Below are 20,000 nucleotides of genomic sequence, written 5' to 3' on the forward strand. Positions count from 1 at the left end.
ACGGGGGGTGGGGAGGAGGAGAGAGGGACGGGGACGGGGACGGGGGGGTGGGGAGGAGGAGAGAGGGACGGGGACGGGGCGGACGGGGGGTGGGGAGGAGGAGAGAGGGACGGGGACGGGGGGTGGAGAGGAGGAGAGAGGGACGGGGACGGGGGGACGGGGGGGTGGGGAGGAGGAGAGAGGGACGGGGACGGGGGGACGGGGGGGATGGGGACGGGGGGGTGGTGAGGAGAAGAGGGGGACGGGGACGGGGACGGGGGGGCGGGGGGTGGGGAGGAGGAGAGAGGGACGGGGACGATGGGGACGGGGGGGTTGGGGAGGAGGAGAGAGGGACGGGGACGACGGGGACGGGGGGAGTGGGGAGGAGGAGAGAGGGACGGGGACGGGGACGGGGGGGTGGGGAGGAGGAGAGGGGACGGGGACACGGGGGGATGGGGGTGAGGAGGAGGAGAGAGGGATGGGGACGATGGGGACGGGGGGGTGGGGAGGAGGAGAGGGGACGGGGACGACGGGGACGGGGGGGTGGGGAGGAGGAGAGAGGGACGGGGGGGGACGGGGACGGGGGGTGGGGAGGAGGAGAGGGGATGGGGACGGGGACAGGGGGTGGGGAGGAGGAGAGAGGGACGGGGACGGGGGGACGGGGGGGGATGGGGGGTGGGGAGGAGGAGAGGGGACGGGGACGATGGGGACGGGGGGATGGGGGTGGGGAGGAGGAGAGAGGGACGGGGACGGGGGGACGGGGGGGATGGGGGTGGGGAGGAGGAGAGAGGGACGGGACGGGGGGGGGGGGGGGTGGGGAGGAGGAGAGAGGGACGGGGACGGGGGGTGGGGAGGAGGAGAGAGGGACGGGGACGGGGGGGACGGGGAGGAGGAGAGGGGGAAGGGAGAGGGTTGAAGGTGTGACAAGGGTAGAGTGAACGTATGACCCATCACTCAGTGGATTTATGTAACTGTTACACCAAGGGTGATTTTGTGTGTGTTGCTCGCGAGCAGGTATCCGGTCTTACGTCTTAGACCCACTCCAACAGATCCACGGAAGATGCCATGTCCATCACCATTAACGTGGCCGTAACACATCGGGACAAGAGGAACGCCTGTTGGAATGATGTTCATAGACTACAGTTCAAAATTACACACTATTGTTCCCCCCAGGCTCGACGTCAAGCTCATCTGCATCTGGACCCTGGACTTCCTGACGGGCAGACCACAGGCTGTGAGGAGAGGCAACAACACCTCCTCCACACTGACTCTTAACCCACGGGGGAACCCCAAGGGGTGTGTCCTCAGTCATCTGCTGTGCACGCCACCGACTCCATCATCAGGTTTCCTGACGAAACCTCGGGTTGTATGCCTGATAACCAACAACGACGAGTCAGCCTATAGGGAGATAAATTAACTGGCATTGCGGTGTCATGAAAACAACCTCTCCCTCAACGGCAGAAAATATAGCAGGATAAAGCAGAGGAGGAAACATGCCCCGGGCCATATAAATGGGACTGTAGTAGAGAGAGTCACGAGTTTTAAGTTCCTCAGCCTCATCACCGAGGACTTGTCATGGACCAACAACAGACTTGTCATGGACCAACAACACCACCACTCTTGTCAAGAGGGTGCAAGAGCGTCTCTACTTCCTAAGGCGGCTGAACGAGGTATCTCCAAATACTACTGCTGCACCATCGAGAGCGTCCTGGCCGGTTGCATCACGGCCTGGTACGGGAATTGGGAAAAGGGGATACCTAGTCGAAATGGGTCTTCGGCATTTACCCCAATCCCTCTGAATCAGAGGGGTGCGGGGGGGCTGCCTTCACAACCCATCAACAATCGTTGTTGGGGATTACCAGCCTTGGTCAAACAACGGCAGATTTTTCCAACTTGCCGTCTCAGGGATTCATACCAGCCACCTTTCGGTTACTGGCCCAATGCTCTTAACTGCGAATTGCTCCGTCCACGACCACAAGGCCCTCCAGCTGGTGGTGAAGATTGCCCACATCAGTGGAACCGTGCTTCCACCCATCAAGGAAGGTTCCTGAGGAAGGGATGCAAGCCTCATCATTGACCCCACACACCGTCGGGCAGACGGGATCGGAGCATTAGGTCTGATACCAACAGGCTCAGAGACAGTTTCTATCTACAAGCCATCAGACTGTATCAGAGCATGAGGTCCGATACCAACAGACTCAGAGACAGTTTCTATCTCCAAGCCATTCAGACTGTATCAGAGCATGAGGTCCGATACCAACAGGCTCAGAGACAGTTTCTATCTACAAGCCATCAGACTGTATCAGAGCATGAGGTCCGATACCAACAGGCTCAGAGACAGTTTCTATCTCCAAGCCATTCAGACTGTATCAGAGCATGAGGTCCGATACCAACAGGCTCCGAGACCGTTTCTATCTCCAAGCCATTCAGACTGTATCAGAGCATCCGGTCCGATACCAACAGGCTCAGAGACCGTTTCTATCTCTAAGCCATTCAGACTGTATCAGAGCATGAGATCCGATACCAACAGGCTCAGAGACCGTTTCTATCTCCAAGCCATTCAGACTGTATCAGAGCATGAGGTCCGATACCAACAGGCTCAGAGACAGTTTCTATCTCCAAGCCATTCAGACTGTATCAGAGCATCCGGTCCAATACCAACAGGCTCAGAGACCGTTTCTATCTCCAAGCCATTCAGACTGTATCAGAGCATGAGATCCGATACCAACAGGCTCAGAGACAGTTTCTATCTACAAGCCATTCAGACTGTATCAGAGCATGAGGTCCGATACCAACAGGCTCAGAGACCGTTTCTATCTCCAAGCCATTCAGACTGTATCAGAGCATGAGGTCCGATACCAACAGGCTCAGAGACAGTTTCTATCTCAAGCCATTCAGACTGTATCAGAGCATGAGGTCCGATACCAACAGGCTCAGAGACAGTTTCTATCTCCAAGCCATTCAGACTGTATCAGAGCATGAGGTCCGATACCAACAGGCTCAGAGACAGTTTCTATCTCCAAGCCATTCAGACTGTATCAGAGCATCCGGTCCGATACCAACAGGCTCAGAGACAGTTTCTATCTCCAAGCCCATCAGACTGTATCAGAGCATGAGGTCCAATACCAACAGGCTCCGAGACAGTTTCTATCTCCAAGCCCATCAGACTGTATCAGAGCATGAGGTCCAATACCAACAGGCTCCGAGACAGTTTCTATCTCCAAGCCCATCAGACTGTATCAGAGCATGAGGTTCCGATACCAACAGGCTCAGAGACAGTTTCTATCTCCAAGCCATTCAGACTGTATCAGAGCATGAGGTCCAATACCAACAGGCTCCGAGACAGTTTCTATCTCCAAGCCCATCAGACTGTATCAGAGCATGAGGTTCCGATACCAACAGGCTCAGAGACAGTTTCTATCTCCAAGCCATTCAGACTGTATCAGAGCATGAGGTCCAATACCAACAGGCTCCGAGACAGTTTCTATCTCCAAGCCCATCAGACTGTATCAGAGCATCCGGTCCGATACCAACAGGCTCAGAGACAGTTTCTATCTCCAAACCCATCAGACTGTATCAGAGCATGAGGTCCGATACCAACAGGCTCAGAGACCGTTTCTATCTCCAAGCCCATCAGACTGTATCAGAGCATGAGGTCCGATACCAACAGGCTCAGAGACAGTTTCTATCTCCAAGCCCATCAGACTGTATCAGAGCATGAGGTCCGATACCAACAGGCTCAGAGACAGTTTCTATCTCCAAGCCCATCAGACTGTATCAGAGCATGAGGTCCGATACCAACAGGCTCAGAGACAGTTTCTATCTCCAAGACCATCAGACAGCTGAACACTTTAAACTGGACTGACCACCTGATCTGAGTTTCCGCACCTTAGCACACATCACAACTGCTGCTATTATACACTTGGCCCCCCAACCCTCTTCTCGTAGACACGCGTAAATATTGGACTGTAAATTGTGCCTTCCTGTATTACACTTGTTAAAAAAGGTATTCTATTCTACTGCCATTTACTTTATGTTCGTATTCTTATTTTTTTTACTATTTCTTATTGTTGTTGCATTTCGTTGGACAATGTATACCATGCCTATCCCGTATAGGGATAGTGACTATTGTTAGTCACCTGGGGTGTGAGTCACAGTCAAGACCTAAGGGGGTGGCACACCATTGAGGTAAGCGCTACTGTAACCCAGACAGAATTCAATAGAGGCTGACAATGACAAAACACACACTTGGTCTCAGCTGAACAGGGCCTATGGGGCTTTGTGTGGTACGATACCGCCATCATGTGGTCAATGTTGTAACTGATTGAGCAGACGGGATGGAGGGCAGAATAAGTATCACAAAGAACTGAGATGCTGCCGCTCCAGATTTTCTGAAACCGGACTTGCTGTTGCTAAAAATACAGAGATTTCTGCCCATGTGGGATCCACTGGCCTACCTCTCTTCAGCCGCTGCTCAGTGCTCAGTGCTCAGTGCTCAGTCAACTCCAATGCCGGTGTTACACAAATACAATCAGAGCAAACCTAGTTCTTTGTCTGCTGAAACAGTAACGTTCGGATATAATTGGAAACATAAGCACAACACAGGTTGTCGAGCAATTTCATGTTCTTTTGTTTTCCCAGGAGGGGAGTTTACAAGCAGCTGTTTAGGCAAAGCTATATGTAGCATACACAGCACATCAAACAAGCAAGACACAGACAAGAAGTCAATAGTGAGTTTTTTTCAACAGTGTTTTTTTTTATTTTTACAAATGATTATTTTGTATCATCATTGCAAAACTCTGTATTCGTAGTCTCGGCTTTCAAATAAATGGCTTCCTGAAAATGATGCACAACCCTGACTATTCACATATATATATATATACTTTGTTTCAAATGTGTTCTCAGTGTGTTTACTGTTTTTACAGTATTCTGCATGTCCATGTCTCTTTCCACCGACAAGACAAAACAGAAGTGCTCGAAGTAAGTTCAACTACTGAGTTATCCTCTAGATCCAAATAGAGTCTCAGACCCGTTTCTTGTCTCATACTCACAACAAAACCAAATACATTTAAAGGAACACGGTACTGTCCTCTCTGTTTCTTTGAGCATTACGTCGAGATCCACTATAATGAAATACTGTTGAAGGGGGTTACAAAGCACATTCGTTATTGGATTGTACAGGTACTGACGTACGAAGACCGTATGACGTGAATGTGTCCCCAAACTCGATTCACCTCAATGACGTGTAGGTGGGGTTGTCGCCCAGTGACATCATCAGCGGGGGAGAACTGCCGAAGGCTGTGGTCTCCAGTGAGCGACGTGACTGTGACACAATTCCCAATGACTCATGCTGTACCACTAAGCCTATATCTTAAAGGTGAGGACCTACTCGCCTAGTGAACATTCCCCTTTAAATCCCATCATTTCAGACAGCCATTCCATTCCATTCATCTCTACGCTGCAGTGAGTAACTTTCATTAGCTTACATCTTACAGGCAAGGACCCGTTTATCCATTCAAGACACTCCCTTTTCATCCCATTAGCGCAGGAAGCCATCCCGTTTCTCTCTACACCAGACCGAGTGACTTTCATTATCTGCTCTTTTCTTGGGGCGTCAGCGTAGCGTACATCCTCTAATCTCTATTGCATCTGAATGACTTGGCATTAAGACGGGGGCTTTGATTGACACCTCCGTATTGCATACAGATTAGGCGGATGCTTTAAACACAGTCCCGGAGGCCTCATAAAGACGTAATTACAGTGACATGACAGTTTTATGAATCACTCGTAAGCTCTCGCTGAGCCCGTGACATCAGGTGTGTCGCAACGGAGAGGTCTGGAGGTGTTTATCGACTTAATTGAATCACTATAGCCACTTATCTGCTTGAACCATACACACTTGGTCCAGCTTACAACATACCAGTCCCCACCAATCATCTTCGAGGCAGGATTTCAGGAAAAGTGATTCATATCGGACATGACCCATGGCCCAGATGGCATACCTCCAAGTCATCACATACTGTACGTGAAAACAGAGTTAAATACAATATGCACATTCTACTATAGTTGCGAGAGGCAGTACATCCTCCAACTAGGGTCTCGATACACAGACACAGGGTTTGGATCTGATTAACGTATGGATCTGATTAACGTATGGATCTGATTAACGTATGGATCTGATTAATGTATGGATCTGATTAACGTTTGGATCTGATTAACGTATGGATCTGATTAACGTATGGATCTGATTAACGTATGGATCTGATTAACGTATGGATCTGATTAACGTATGGATCGTATGGATCTGATTATGGATCTGATTAACGTATGGATCTGATTAACGTATGGATCTGATTAACGTATGGATCGTATGGATGTGATTAACGTATGGATCTGATTAACGTATGGATCTGATTAACGTATGGATCTGATTAACGTTTGGATCTGATTAATGTATGGATCTGATTAACGTATGGATCTGATTAACGTATGAATCTGATTAACGTATGGATCTGATTAACGTATGGATCTGATTAACGTTTGGATCTGATTAACGTATGGATCTGATTAACGTATGGATCTGATTAACGTATGGATCTGATTAACGTATGGATCTGATTACCGTATGGATCTGATTAACGTATGGATCTGATTAACGTATGGATCTGATTAACGTTTGGATCTGATTAACGTTTGGATCTGATTAACGTATGGATCTGATTAACGTATGGATCTGATTAATGTATGGATCTGATTAATGTATGGATCTGATTAACGTATGGATCTGATTAATGTATGGATCTGATTAACGTTTGGATCTGATTACCGTATGGATCTGATTAACGTATGGATCTGATTAATGTATGGATCTGATTAACGTATGGATCTGATTAACGTATGGATCTGATTAACGTATGGATCTGATTAACGCTGATAACGTTTGGATCTGATTAACGTATGGATCTGATTAATGTATGGATCTGATTAATGTATGGATCTGATTAACGTTTGGATCTGATTAACGTTTGGATCTGATTAACGTATGGATCTGATTAATGTATGGATCTGATTAATGTATGGATCTGATTAACGTATGGATCTGATTAACGTATGGATTAACGTGATTAACGTATGGATCTGATTAACGTGGATCTGATTAACGTATGGATCTGATTAACATTTGGATCTGATTAATGTATGGATCTGATTAATGTTTGGATCTGATTAACGTATGGATCTGATTAATGTTTGGATCTGATTAACGTTGGATCTGATTAATGTATGGATCTGATTAACGTATGGATCTGATTAATGTATGGATCTGATTAACGTATGGATCTGATTAACGTATGGATCTGATTAACGTATGGATCTGATTAATGTATGGATCTGATTAACGTATGGATCTGATTAACGTATGGATCTGATTAACGTATGGATCTGATTAACGTATGGATCTGATTAACGTTTGGATCTGATTAACGTATGGATCTGATTAACGTTTGGATCTGATTAACGTATGGATCTGATTAACGTATGGATCTGATTAACGTATGGATCTGATTAACGTATGGATCTGATTAACGTATGAACATTTTAACGGCATTCTATCATTTTATTTACGGTTTGGATTACTCTTTTATGGCAATGTGACGAGCATTCCACAACCTGGTCATTATAATTGACTCACAGTTCTGGGCTTGGTTTGCAATTCATTACTGGGAACAGACATGGGATGGAGAATCGACACTGAGTGTACAAAACATTAGGAACACCGTCCTAATATTGAGTTGCACCTCCCCTTTGCCCTCAGAACAGCCTGAATTCGTCAGGGCGTGGACTCTACAAGGTGTCAAAAGCGTTCCACAGGGATACTGCCCAATGTTGTGTCAAGTCAGCTGGATGTCCTTTGGGTGGTGGACCATTCTTGATACACACAGGAAACTGTTGATCGTGAAAAACCCAGCAGCGTTGCAGTTCCTGACACCTGGCACCTACTACCATACCATGTTCAAAGGCACTTCAATAGTTTGTCTTGCCCATTCACCCTCAAAGGCACATGTACACAATCCATGTCTCAATTATCTCAAGGCTTAAAAATCCTTCTTTAAGCTTATCGCCTCCCCTTCATCTACACTGATTGAAGTGGATTTAACAGGTGACATCAATGCGGGTTCATAGACTGACCGGGTGAAAGCTTTGTCATGGAAAGAGCAGGTGTCCCTAATGTCTTGTCCAGCGCTTTTGTACAGCGCTAACAAAGCAGAACTCTTGACACACGCTACTGACTTACTGCAGGATGCTGCATGACAGCAGAGAAATAACGAACCAGCTACTGGACAGTGTGCGCGTGTCCTACATTGGTGCAGTAACCATGCTGGACCATGCTAAGTGAAGACCGACTAATCAGATGATAAACAGTCCACAAGTCGATGACAAGCCCATCCCCAGGCTTCCGTCATCTGCACCGCTCTCCATTAATAAGCGCCCAGCCACAGTGTGCCGAGCTCTGGTCCGGGGCGCCAGTGAAGGATATTGAATCCAGTCATTAAACAGATTGGTCTGTGGCGTTCAGTGCATATCGATACAGGGCGTTACGTAGCGGTGCCTGGATCTGCGCTACAGCGCCATGCGGCACAGACACACAGTAAACGGCGCCCAGCTCCACCACTGTACGTTGCATAAGTCGACGTCAAATATCCAACACATCGTGAACCATCTGTTGCTCTCGTCAACCAGTGCTGCATTCCTGTTGTTTTCTTTCCGGCCAAACCCAGGTTAGAAGAAGGTTAAAGAATTCCCAGAGGAAGAACGCAAACAGCTCAGAGCTCTTCCAAAGAGTGTTCCCAGGGCCCCATATGGAACACATCATTAAGCTAATCACCTCCATAATGACTGTGCTAATTCTAATAAGGCCAGGGGCATCTAGCACCGCCGCAGCATGGTATATCCTGGGTACTATTCATTAGGCACCAAATGGAAGAAAACAGAGTGGGACTACATACAATTGGTCCAATAAACACTTTTTTCGTGTTCTGTTGCAAAACGGTAACCTACGGTGTGTCCCGAATGAACACAATCCAGTTCTATTGAAGCCCACTGCTGCCTGCTATGCCGTGCTCTGCTATTGTTGCGCTGCTCCCTGGTGGTAGTGACAGGTATTGCCTATTGCTTTGTTACGGAACCCACTTCTTGTGTCAATGGGGATCCATTTGCAACGTAGGTCAGTAATGAGTGTAATCAAAGAATCAAGTGCTGATGCACTATGAAAACAAGCCACACACCGAAGCACTCCATGGTGTGTATTAGACTACTGGGCCAATAGAATCGCCCGAAATGTAACATAAACGTCAGGTCATTCTGAATGTGCTTGTGTGACCAATGTTAAATGGCTAGCTAGTTAGCGGTGGTGAGCGCTGATTCTTCCCCTTGCTCTGCAAGGGCCGCAGCTTTTGTGGCGCGATGGGCGACGATGCTTCGCGAGTGACTGTGGTTGATGTGTGCAGAGGGTCCCTGGTTCGAGCCCAGGTTGGGGCGAGGAGAGGGACGGAAGCTACACTGTTACACTTGCTTAAGACTTCTCCATAAATGTTTGTCCTGTCTTCCTAAACGCTAGTCTAATCAGCACAGTGTCGCACATTTGCTACTTGAATTGATCTCCAACGACTAGCATTGTCTGTGAGGAGCTGGTTGAATTAAGTATCAGCATGGTCCTCTTCAGAGCCAGTGTGAACTTGTTGTTGCGGTGTTATTATGCGCGAGCACGGCCCAATGTCTCCTGTCTGGCTGAGAGGACCGGTACAGAGAGACAGGGGGCTCCTCCAGAGGGAACAGTCCTATTTCACCGAACCACAGCCTAGCAGGGACCCTTTGACCTACGCACCATGAATATCAATCAGATCATTGGACGAAGGGCACCACTGTGAGATCCCCATCCAGACAAACTCTCACACAAACACACACAAGCAGCAGGTATACACACACACACACACACACACCAGTAGGTAGATGGTACATCCTTGTCACAACAAGATATGAATATATATCTGGTTATGTATTTTTCTCCGTCAATCACTGACTCACATTGACTGCTAAAATTCAGAGAATCAGCAATCAACATAGACTGGTTCATTACTTGCCACAGTGACTGAAGTGGACAGTAGTTCACTTGACTAATTAAGAATCTCTGTGAGTCATCATGACTCATACCGTTCCAGAGGAGAGGTTCGGTAAACAACGTAAATTGCACAAACAGATCGTTACACGGTCACAAATAAGTGTGTGCCTTTCCAGTTTGAAGCATCGCTCAGTTCTGGAGTGAAAGTGATCAACCATTTAGCCACACCATTACAGAAATCAAACTATTTCTCTCTGAAACACACACAAAAACGATTTTCTCTGTCTCCTGCACATCCAACCCCCCCCACACACACACACACACACACACACTGCCAGTCTGTGGTGCCATGGCAACTCAAATCAATCTAGAGCTGGAGTCAAATCTGCTGCAGTTGCCTGTCTCATGCATTGCTCAAACATTCCCTAATTTACTGCTCTGCCTCTTACTGCAGCCAGCTCTACCATAGCATCTCTCTCTCTCTCTCTCTCTCTCTCTCTCTCTCTCTCTCTCTCTCTCTCTCTCTCTCTCTCTCTCTCTCTCTCTCTCTCTCTCTCTCTCTCTCTCTCTCTCTCTCTCTCTCTCTCTCTCTCTCTCTCTCTCTCTCTCTCTCTCTCTCTCTCTCTCTCTCTCTCTCTCTCTCTCTCTCTCTCTCTCTCTCTCTCTCTCTCTCTCTCTCTCTCTCTCTCTCTCTCTCTCATGCAGCCTACAAAGAAATGTGTGCTCTGTTCACAGTGGTCTATTGGTGTTGGCTGTGTTACGCTCCAACACCAATACTGACACATCACAGGAAGAGGAGGAGTGGAGTGGGGGAGCGAGGGAGAGGAGGGGCAAGGGTGACGGGCTGCTGACAAGCAAAACAACCCCGGCTCAACACCGAGAAGCAAATAGAGCGAAGAGGAAAGGACATCAGGACACTACCGCAAAATCTACATGTGACAACTGTGGCCAGGTCTGCCTCTCACAGATTGGACTTCACACACACACACACACACACACACACACACACACACACACACACACACACACACACACACACACACACACACACACACACACACACACACACACACACACAACAAACACACACACACACACACACCCCAACCCATCGCTATGCTGTCGTCAGCCCTAATGGATGCAATTAGTGGAAAAAAATAAACAACCAGGCAAAAAAAAATGGATTCAGTGACTAATCAGCTGATCTGTTTATTTTGAACAGACAGCTGCTGCGCATATTAATGGAATGCAGTACACACAAGCACACACACGCAGGCACAAATGCACGCAGACACACACACACACACACACACACACACACACACACACACACACACACACACACACACACACACACACACACACACACACACACACACACACACACACACACACACACACACAGTAACCTACGAAACAACACGGCCACCGTTTCTCCTCATTGATATATGACTTTGTTTGTCATTGTGAAAAAATCTGCTTTTCTACAAAATGACTGCCTGGGATGTGCAAGGTGTACACTAAATGATTGTCTGCGGGACAATGAATGAAGCGAGCGGTTGTTGGTTCTCTTGTTGTTGTTTTGACGAGCTCACAAAGCGAAAGAGCTGCAAAATGATCAACAGAACAACAAACACAAAAGAGGTTATTACTGCTCAGCCTGTATCTGTAAACCAAGATGGCTGCCTGGCTTTTGGAGTGAGAGAATGTAAATGATAAAAGAAAACTCACGTATTTATACAACATGTAGAAACCTCTTTCCATGGCTTAATCTTGGATGAAAATGTTGATTTCCGCCTAAATGGAATTATTTGTCATGAGATGGCCATAAACAATAACTGGTAATGTTGCATAGTTTTAGAAAGTTCTGGAACTCACCTTTCTGGCTGAGGTGTAGACACTTTTGAGAATATAAGCTCAAGTACATATTACAAATATTAGGAAAATATGTAAAATCATAAATGATTTTTTTCCCTATTCAACAAAAATGGGGCAATAGGGCTTGACATTACTGAAATGCTTTCTGAATATACACTGCACAAAAATATAAACGCAACATGTAAAATGTTGGTCCCGTGTTTCATGAGCTGAAATAAAAGATCCCAGAAATGTTCCATACGCACAAAACGCTTATTTCTCTCAAATTTGTTTACATCCCTGTTCGTGAGCATTTCACCTTTGGCAAGATCATCCTGTAACTCAGTAAAATCCTGGAAATTGTTGCATTTATGTTTTTGTTCAGTAAAAATCAAATGATAAACGACTTACTATAAGATCTCACCTTTCTTATAACCGTAAAAAAACACTGTGCGCCAAAATGTCCGTTGGAACCGGTCCAGAACCGCTTAAAGTCCCCTAAATAGGTGACATAACATCTAAGAGTTTTTAAATGACAACCATTGTTCTCTTTACGGAAATATCTGGTGGCAGAAATTAGATGTGGATTTCAAAAGCATGTCGTCTGATGCGAGAGACAGAAATGTGTTCAGAATTACTAACAAAGTGTAAATTGTCCCTCGCTCCTGCACTCATTGTCCTGTAAAAATGCTTTGGCACTAAAACAAACTCCTAGCAACCATTGCTGATTGGCCATGACTAATTATATTCTCCAGGGGATGGCATTTCACCCCTCCGCTTTCAAGTAGTCGTTTTTTATTTGCGTTAGCTCCCTGAACTTATGCCTTAGCTTCAGCTCAGTGGGCTAACACAGTCCTGTATAGTGCACAGGGGAGCCCGGTTCAAACCCAGTCAGTCACATTGGTACTGTAAGTTGCATTTTGGTAACGCATCAGCTTCTAGGGTTGTTTCGGACAGGAGTAGGTCAAAGGAGGTTCGAACCCAGTCGGTTACACAAGACTTATCTAGTACAAACAGAAATACAACTATTCTAATCCAACTTGTATTGCAACAGTATCGCTCCAAATGGTACCGTGGCTTTAAAAATGTCTTACCCCTAAACACAGGCGACACGTCATCAGGTCCAGAGTGGTCCCCATCTCATTAAAGTGGGTGTAGGACTGTCCGATTTGGCAATATCTGTCAATCTTCACAATAGATTTTATATCACAGAGATATGGTTCTCTCTACCGGTTTCTTCTCAACCCAGTGATAATTGGGTAATTCTTAGACAACCTTGCGTGTTTGACAGAGAAAGACATCCGCACACTCTCTCATACACCCAGACAGGCACCACTCAGAGGTCCCCCACCGACTCTCCCCTTCCATGGTTGGTGTCACGTTCCTTCTGGGGTTATTTGAGAACCAATTACAAAGTCTAGCTAGGTAATGATGGATCCTCTTACCAGATCTCATGACCACGAACAATAACGACAACTTCAATCTCGAATGACCACAACACAACCCCTCTCCTCTCTCCTTATGTCTCAGGTCATGGTCCTCTATAGTGTGGAAGAGGCGCCACATGGGACGAACCCCATTTGGAACACCCAACCTCCCCTTCTCAAATTAGGTTTGCCATGAAAGGTTCTGTAGATGACAGGTGGGAAATAATGGTTGGTAAGAGGTTGGTGTTGTGTGGCTCAGTTGGTAAGACTGTGTGGCATTAGCAACGCCAAGGTCACGGGTTCATTTCTCGCAGGGGTGACCTGTATGATCAGTGACTTTAGATAAAAGTGTTTGCTTAGTGGCCTTTATAGTGAGCTCCAAAACTACTGGGACAATGCCACATTGATGGTTTTTTAATGCTCTGTACTCCAGCATTTTGTATTTGAAATGATACAGTGACGATGGAGGTTAACGTGCAGACTGTCAGCTTTAATTTGAGGGTATTTTCATCCATATCGGGGAACCGTTTAAAATTACAACACTTTTTGTATATAGTCCTCCCATTTTAGGGAAGCAGACGTACTGGGTCAAATTCATTTATATGTGTATTAAAGTAGTAAAAAGTGAAGTATTTGGGCCCATATTCATAGCACACAATGACTACATCGAGCTTGTGACTCTACACATTTGTTGGACACATGTGCTGTTTGTTTTGGCTGCGCTTCAGATTATTTTACATCCAGGAATTAATGGTAAATAATGTCGTGTGTCATTTTGGAGTCACTCTTATTGTATATAAGAATAGAATATGTGTCTTAACACTTTTACATCATCTATGAGTGTTCTATGGTCCCAGATTCTACTTGCTGAGCTACCGATCAGGTGACGCAACATGGAAAGATCTTATCTACATTTTAGACCTACAGTAAAGGTTGGTGGTTGAAAGCAACTTGGAATTGAAGAAAGCACCGGAACCCACGGCGAAATCAGTGAGATCTCGCATTTTGCAACACACGGTTTGAGAAACCACGTGATCAAACGAAGCTTTGGACGTCGTTGATCACGAGGTAATGTTACTTAAAAACGAGCATCGGTACGTTGCGTCAGATCAGTAGTGCTTTTAAAACTGCATCGGAACTCTGGTATCTATTGTCCCATCACTAACTTTAATTACTTTCTACCTTTGTAAGATTATATATGTCTGGGTAAGATAACTATTTCTCAGATATAATTCTACGGTTCTACGGTTTTAAGGGCGAGTGCAAATCAAATGGCTAGGTAGCAAATCAAATGGCTAGGTGGCAAATCAAATGGCTAGGTAGCGAATCAAATGGCTAGGTAGCGAATCAAATGGCTAGGTAGGAAATCAAATGGCTAGGTGGCAAATCAAATGGCTAAGTTTAATCTCCTATGTTTAGCACCCCATATGATCTCTGCTTGTTGGATAACTTACATGCTGACCTGACCGCTCGCTCGGTGCGTGTGTCCGCGTGCGCCATCGCACGCATGTTGATTTTGTCCTCCCACACCAGACGCGATCAGGACACGCAGGTTGAAATAACTAACTCTGAACCAACTATATTAATTTGGGGACAGGTCAAAAAGCATTAAACATTTATGGCAATTTAGCTAGCTAGCTTTCTGTTGCTAGCTAATTTGTCCTGGGATATAAACATTGGGTTGTTATTTTACCTGAAATAGACAAGGTCCTCTACTCCAACCAACAATGAATCCACAGAAAATATGGTGAACCGGGTTTGTTTCTAGTAATCTCTCCTCCTTCAGGCTTCTTCTTCGTTGGACTTTAAATAGTGGTTAGCAACCAACTTTAAGGTGCATTACCACTGCCAACTGGACTGGAGTGTGGACCTCAGTTCATCTTTCAATCACCCATGTGGGTATATGTAAGGAAGAGGCGGGACTTGCAGCGCGTCAAGCATCACAAATGGAACCAAGTTCTATTTTAGCGCCTGGCTACGCAGACGCTGACACACGCGAGCAGTGCGGGTGCAATGTCTGAATAGCATGCATGTGCACATTTATTTTGAAAACGTGAGCGATGTGGTCAGCATGTCACCGGCATAAACACTGACAAGACGAATCAGACGTGTGTGGCAATAGCTATCACGTGAGGTTGCCACCAGAGACGCTGGCTAAGGTCGCTAGCTAGCTGCAGTGTCCAGCCATGCAGCTAGCTAACGTTAGCTAGGACAAGTGGTCCGTCCGGCGCAGAATCCGGTCACTCCATTGCTCTCTCTCTCTCTCACTCTGGGTGTGTTTGCGTGTCTCTGAAATGTCCTTCTGTTTTCATGACGAGGCCTATAAGCACGTCTGTCAATACAGTCCGTGTATCATCTCAGTAAGCTTTTTGTGCCATATACGAGAAATACATTATTTTGTGTGCGTGTGTCTTTTTAGTTACAGCTTGTAGTGGCACAACCGAGGGGGGAGGAGAATGGGCCAGCCAAGAAAATGAAAATCCCCTTCCAAGTGGAAAGGAGCGGTTCGGAAGAGAAGGAGGATGGCAGGTAAATCCTACCTTAGGGAGGAAGAAGACGGTTGAGTTGATATCTGCACTGTATGATTCTGACCTGGATCCCTACCTTCGTGTTTATTCCATGCTGACCTGTGTCTGATTTGCACACTAGTAACACGACTGACAAGAGAAATGTCGATACTGATCGTTGTTTGACGAGTTACCCGATGTCGTTCTGAGTGGAAGATTAAACATCACACTTGGCATGGTACGCATTCACCATCACATGTCCTTGAAATTATATTGTGAAATACATTTTCATTAATGCTATTACATTTAAAAAAAATATATATATATATTATTCCAATGTCAAGTACCATTGACCTTTATGAAATTGAGCACATTGATTTGAGTCAACTTTGAATCAGACCGTCGTTGAAACTGTACCACCTGTGGGCTATGTTTGCAGTCAGTCTTCTGTCGAGACTACCACTACCGGTGCTGGAGGACATCTGCAGACTTAAATAATGGTGCTGGCTTAAATAATTAATGAATCATTTAAATAATAAATGAATGTCAAATCAATTTCACTAAGTTCTTGTCCTTTTGGTTCGCTGTCACAGTTTACCATAAAGTATTAAATAAAAACGTAGTAACTCAATATGTAACTAGTACTTATTAAGTTGTTTTCCGATCAGTTACTTTTCACTCCTTCTTCAGTAGTTTAAGTGGGATACATTTACTTTTACTTGACAGAATTACAGTCTAAGTAACTGTCCTTTACGTGTGTACAGATTTTCATTATTCTACCCGCCTCTGCAAATTACACATAGCCTAACTATAAAACGTGGGGCGAGCAACCCCACTGGAGGAAAGTTGATCGATCTACAGTAGACCTACATCTGTCAATCAACTGATGGCCTGAAACATCCCCACTGGAGGAAAGTTGATCGATCTACAGTAGACCTACATCTGTCAATCAACTGATGGCCCGAAACAGATCGTCAACTCAGCCAGGCAAAACACAAACAGGAGCCTATTGTCGGTTTTCACACCTTTCATCACGTGACAATGGATAGGCTAACGAGGAGCCTACAGAATGGAGCCTATCAGAATAATCAAATAACAAGGGGCCTATTGCAACCAGCGGATGTCTCGTTTAAACCATCAATATGCGCCAAATTCACCCGCACAACTGATGTCAGTTCCAACCATTATAGGTCACCCCTTTACCGCTCCCTAAAAGGTGTTACCTTATTCAGAGATCTATATATAATGATGAGATGCTCATCTCTCCGGCCGAACAATGGGAGTCGTTGTCCCAAAAGCAGGAAGCCAGGCGACAAGATTAGGTCTGCATATTAAGTCCACAGAAACGCATTTGGGCCTATTCTGGACAGATTTTTGGTGAGAGTGAGCCTTCTCGCTTCGCCTCTTCCTCTCTGCCTTAGTCCTGCTTGCGACCAAAGCCTTTCAAGAGATACTGTGTGTTTGCCCTATTGTCAAGAGAACAACTCAGTCCTTTCGTAGACCTTTCCTGCAGTCAATGACCAAAAGCGTCCTTTGGTCTCATGGGTGGAACGTTATTGATACTTTTCATAATTAATCAAGATGATTTTAAATAACAGGTGTTTCTATGTCAAACTGTTTTGTTATATTTCTGTCTTCTGTGATGTACATTGTGACGCAAACTCAAAATGTAATACATCTCAACTCTAAATCTAATATGGTGCAGGTGTTTTCTTTTTTGTAAGCCCATAACCATGTGTGTGAGGTGTATACTTTTGTTTGCAAGTACATTTGTTTGAGACTACTAAGAATCACTCTGTGTGACCCTGATTTAGCCCACTACAGTAAAAGGTTAACAGGCTAAGGGTGATTTATCTATTTGACAAGCATCCGTGCACTAGAAATGAACTATTTCCTCATTTCCCACAGCAAATCTAATGTGGCAATTTACCCAAAACATTGTATGAATGGACTCTAATGTTGGTGTAGCCTACTGTTATTATTTTATTAGTTTCCCATTTATGTCATCCAATGGTCATTTCTTATCAAGGTCGGGGGTCAAATATCCCTGGACTGTCCATATGTGAAACATGTTCACTAAATCAAGTCAATCAGGGGGATTGAGTTATTTGTGTCAGAAGGGACACATTGTGCCCGAACCGCCTGGTTGTGTTGTAGACTTGAGGTCTATTTGTAGTTACTACCGTGTGTCCTGAAAGTCTTTCAAACAAAATCAGTCTCTAGTGTTGAGTCTCTATTGACCTACCGTCGGCAGATTCTCTGGAAGAACCGATCGCATGCAAATGCATTCTGTGTGATTGATCATTTGCTCATTGATAATTATACTACTGTTCAGAAGTTTGGAGTCACTTGGAAATGTCCTTGTTTTTGAAAGAAAAGCACATTTGTGGTCCATTAAAATATCAGAATTGATCAGAAATACAGTGTAGACATGTTCATGTAAATTACTATTGTAGCTGGAAACGGCTGGAAATGGCAGATTTATTCAAATGGAATTTCTACATAGGCGTACAGGGGCCCAGGGGCAGGGTACAGGGGCAGGGTAGCCTAGTGGTTAGAGTGTTGGACTAGTAACCGAAAGGTTGCAAGTTCAAATCCCAGAGCTGACAAGGTACAAATCTGTCGTTCTGCCCCTGAACAGGCAGTTAACCCACTGTTCCTAGGCTGTCATTGAAAATAAGAATTTGTTCTTAACTGACTTGCCTAGTTAAATAAAGGTAAAATAAATAAAATCAGCAACCATCACACTAGCTGTGTTAGCTAATCCAAGTTTACCATTTTAAAAGGCTAATTGATCATTAGAAAACCCTTTTGCAATTATGTTAGCACAGCTGAAAACTCTTCTGATTAACAAAGCAATAAAACTGGCCTTCTTTAGACTAGTTGAGTATCTGGAGCATCGGCATTTGTGGGTTCGATTACAGGCTCAAAATGGCCGGAAACAAAGAACGTTCTTCTGAAACTCGTCAGTATATTCTTGTTCTGAGAAATGAAGGCTATTCCATGCGAGAAATTGCCACGAAACTGAATATCTCGTACAACGTTGTGTACAGCAAACCGGCTCTTACCAGAATAGAAAGAGTAGTGGGAGGCCCCGGTGCACAACTGAGCAAGAAGCCTCACAAGTCCTCAACTGGCAGCTTCATTAAATAGTACCCACAAAACACCAGTCTCAATGTCAACAGAGACGAAGCAACTCTGGGATGCTGGCCTTCTAGACAGAGTTGCAAAGTAAAAGACATATCTCAGACTGGCCAATAAAAATAAAAGATTAAGATTGTTATTTTGCCACAGGCACTGGACAGAGTAAGATTGGAAAAAAAGTGTTATGGACAGACAAATCTTAATTTTGAGGTGTTCACACCACAAAGAAGAACATTTGTGAGATGCAGAAAAAAAGTAGGAGTGCATGATGCCATCTGTCAAGCATGGTGGAGGCAATGTGATGTTCTGGGGGTGTTTTAGTGGTGGTAAAGTGGGAGATTTGTACAGGGTAAAAGGGATATTGAAGATTCTTTGACGAAAGCAAAGTTTGAAGGACACAATTATTATTTAAATAAAAAAGAATTATTTATAACCTTGTCAACGTCTTGATTATATTTCATATTCAATTTTGCAACTCTTTTCATGTATGTTTTCATGGAAAACAAGGACATTTCTACGTGACCCCAAACTTTTGAACGGTAGTGTATGTTTCTGAGGTCAACCAGTGTGTGTGTGTGCGTTGGAAAACACTTACATGTGCACAGTTAAGTGAAGGATGACACAATCACAAATACAGTCATTTGAAAAGGGACCGAATTCTCTAGGTTGTCATTTGAACTAAAAAAGACTGATATCACATTGATACCCATAACTTTGAGCCAACATTTTGTGGTGGCTGTGTGTTGGCTGGGATAATCTCTCTATGCTCTTTTGAAAGGAAAGACAGGAAGTTGGGTACTTACAAACTTCCTCTTGAGCTTGCCCTTGCCGCCGCGACTGCCTTTGCCCTCGAGGGGCGCCGACGAGCAGTAGTCTACCATGCCCAGGGGGTCGTCCACGGAGACGCTCTTGCGCAGGTATGCGGTGCGCGTGCGGAAGTGGGAGAAGGGCGATTGTGAACGGGGGCGG

The 20,000-nt window shown here is 45.2% G+C and overlaps 1 protein-coding gene across 4 annotated transcripts in view; it reads right to left on the reverse strand.

Moving 5' to 3' along the window:
• LOC118365752 (ankyrin repeat and fibronectin type-III domain-containing protein 1) overlaps positions 1-20,000 on the reverse strand; it is a 287,901-nt gene that overhangs the window by 168,644 nt on the left and 99,257 nt on the right. For all 4 annotated transcript variants that reach the window (XM_052488465.1, XM_052488464.1, XM_052488459.1 and 1 more), the window contains one exon: positions 19,835-20,000. This exon is cut by the window's right edge and continues 67 nt beyond it. In XM_052488465.1, coding sequence (XP_052344425.1) covers positions 19,835-20,000 — 166 coding nt within the window. The remainder of the gene's footprint in view (positions 1-19,834) is intronic.

Source organism: Oncorhynchus keta, chromosome 3 (assembly GCF_023373465.1).
Source record: "Oncorhynchus keta strain PuntledgeMale-10-30-2019 chromosome 3, Oket_V2, whole genome shotgun sequence".
In the NCBI taxonomy this organism is placed as follows: domain Eukaryota; kingdom Metazoa; phylum Chordata; class Actinopteri; order Salmoniformes; family Salmonidae; genus Oncorhynchus; species Oncorhynchus keta.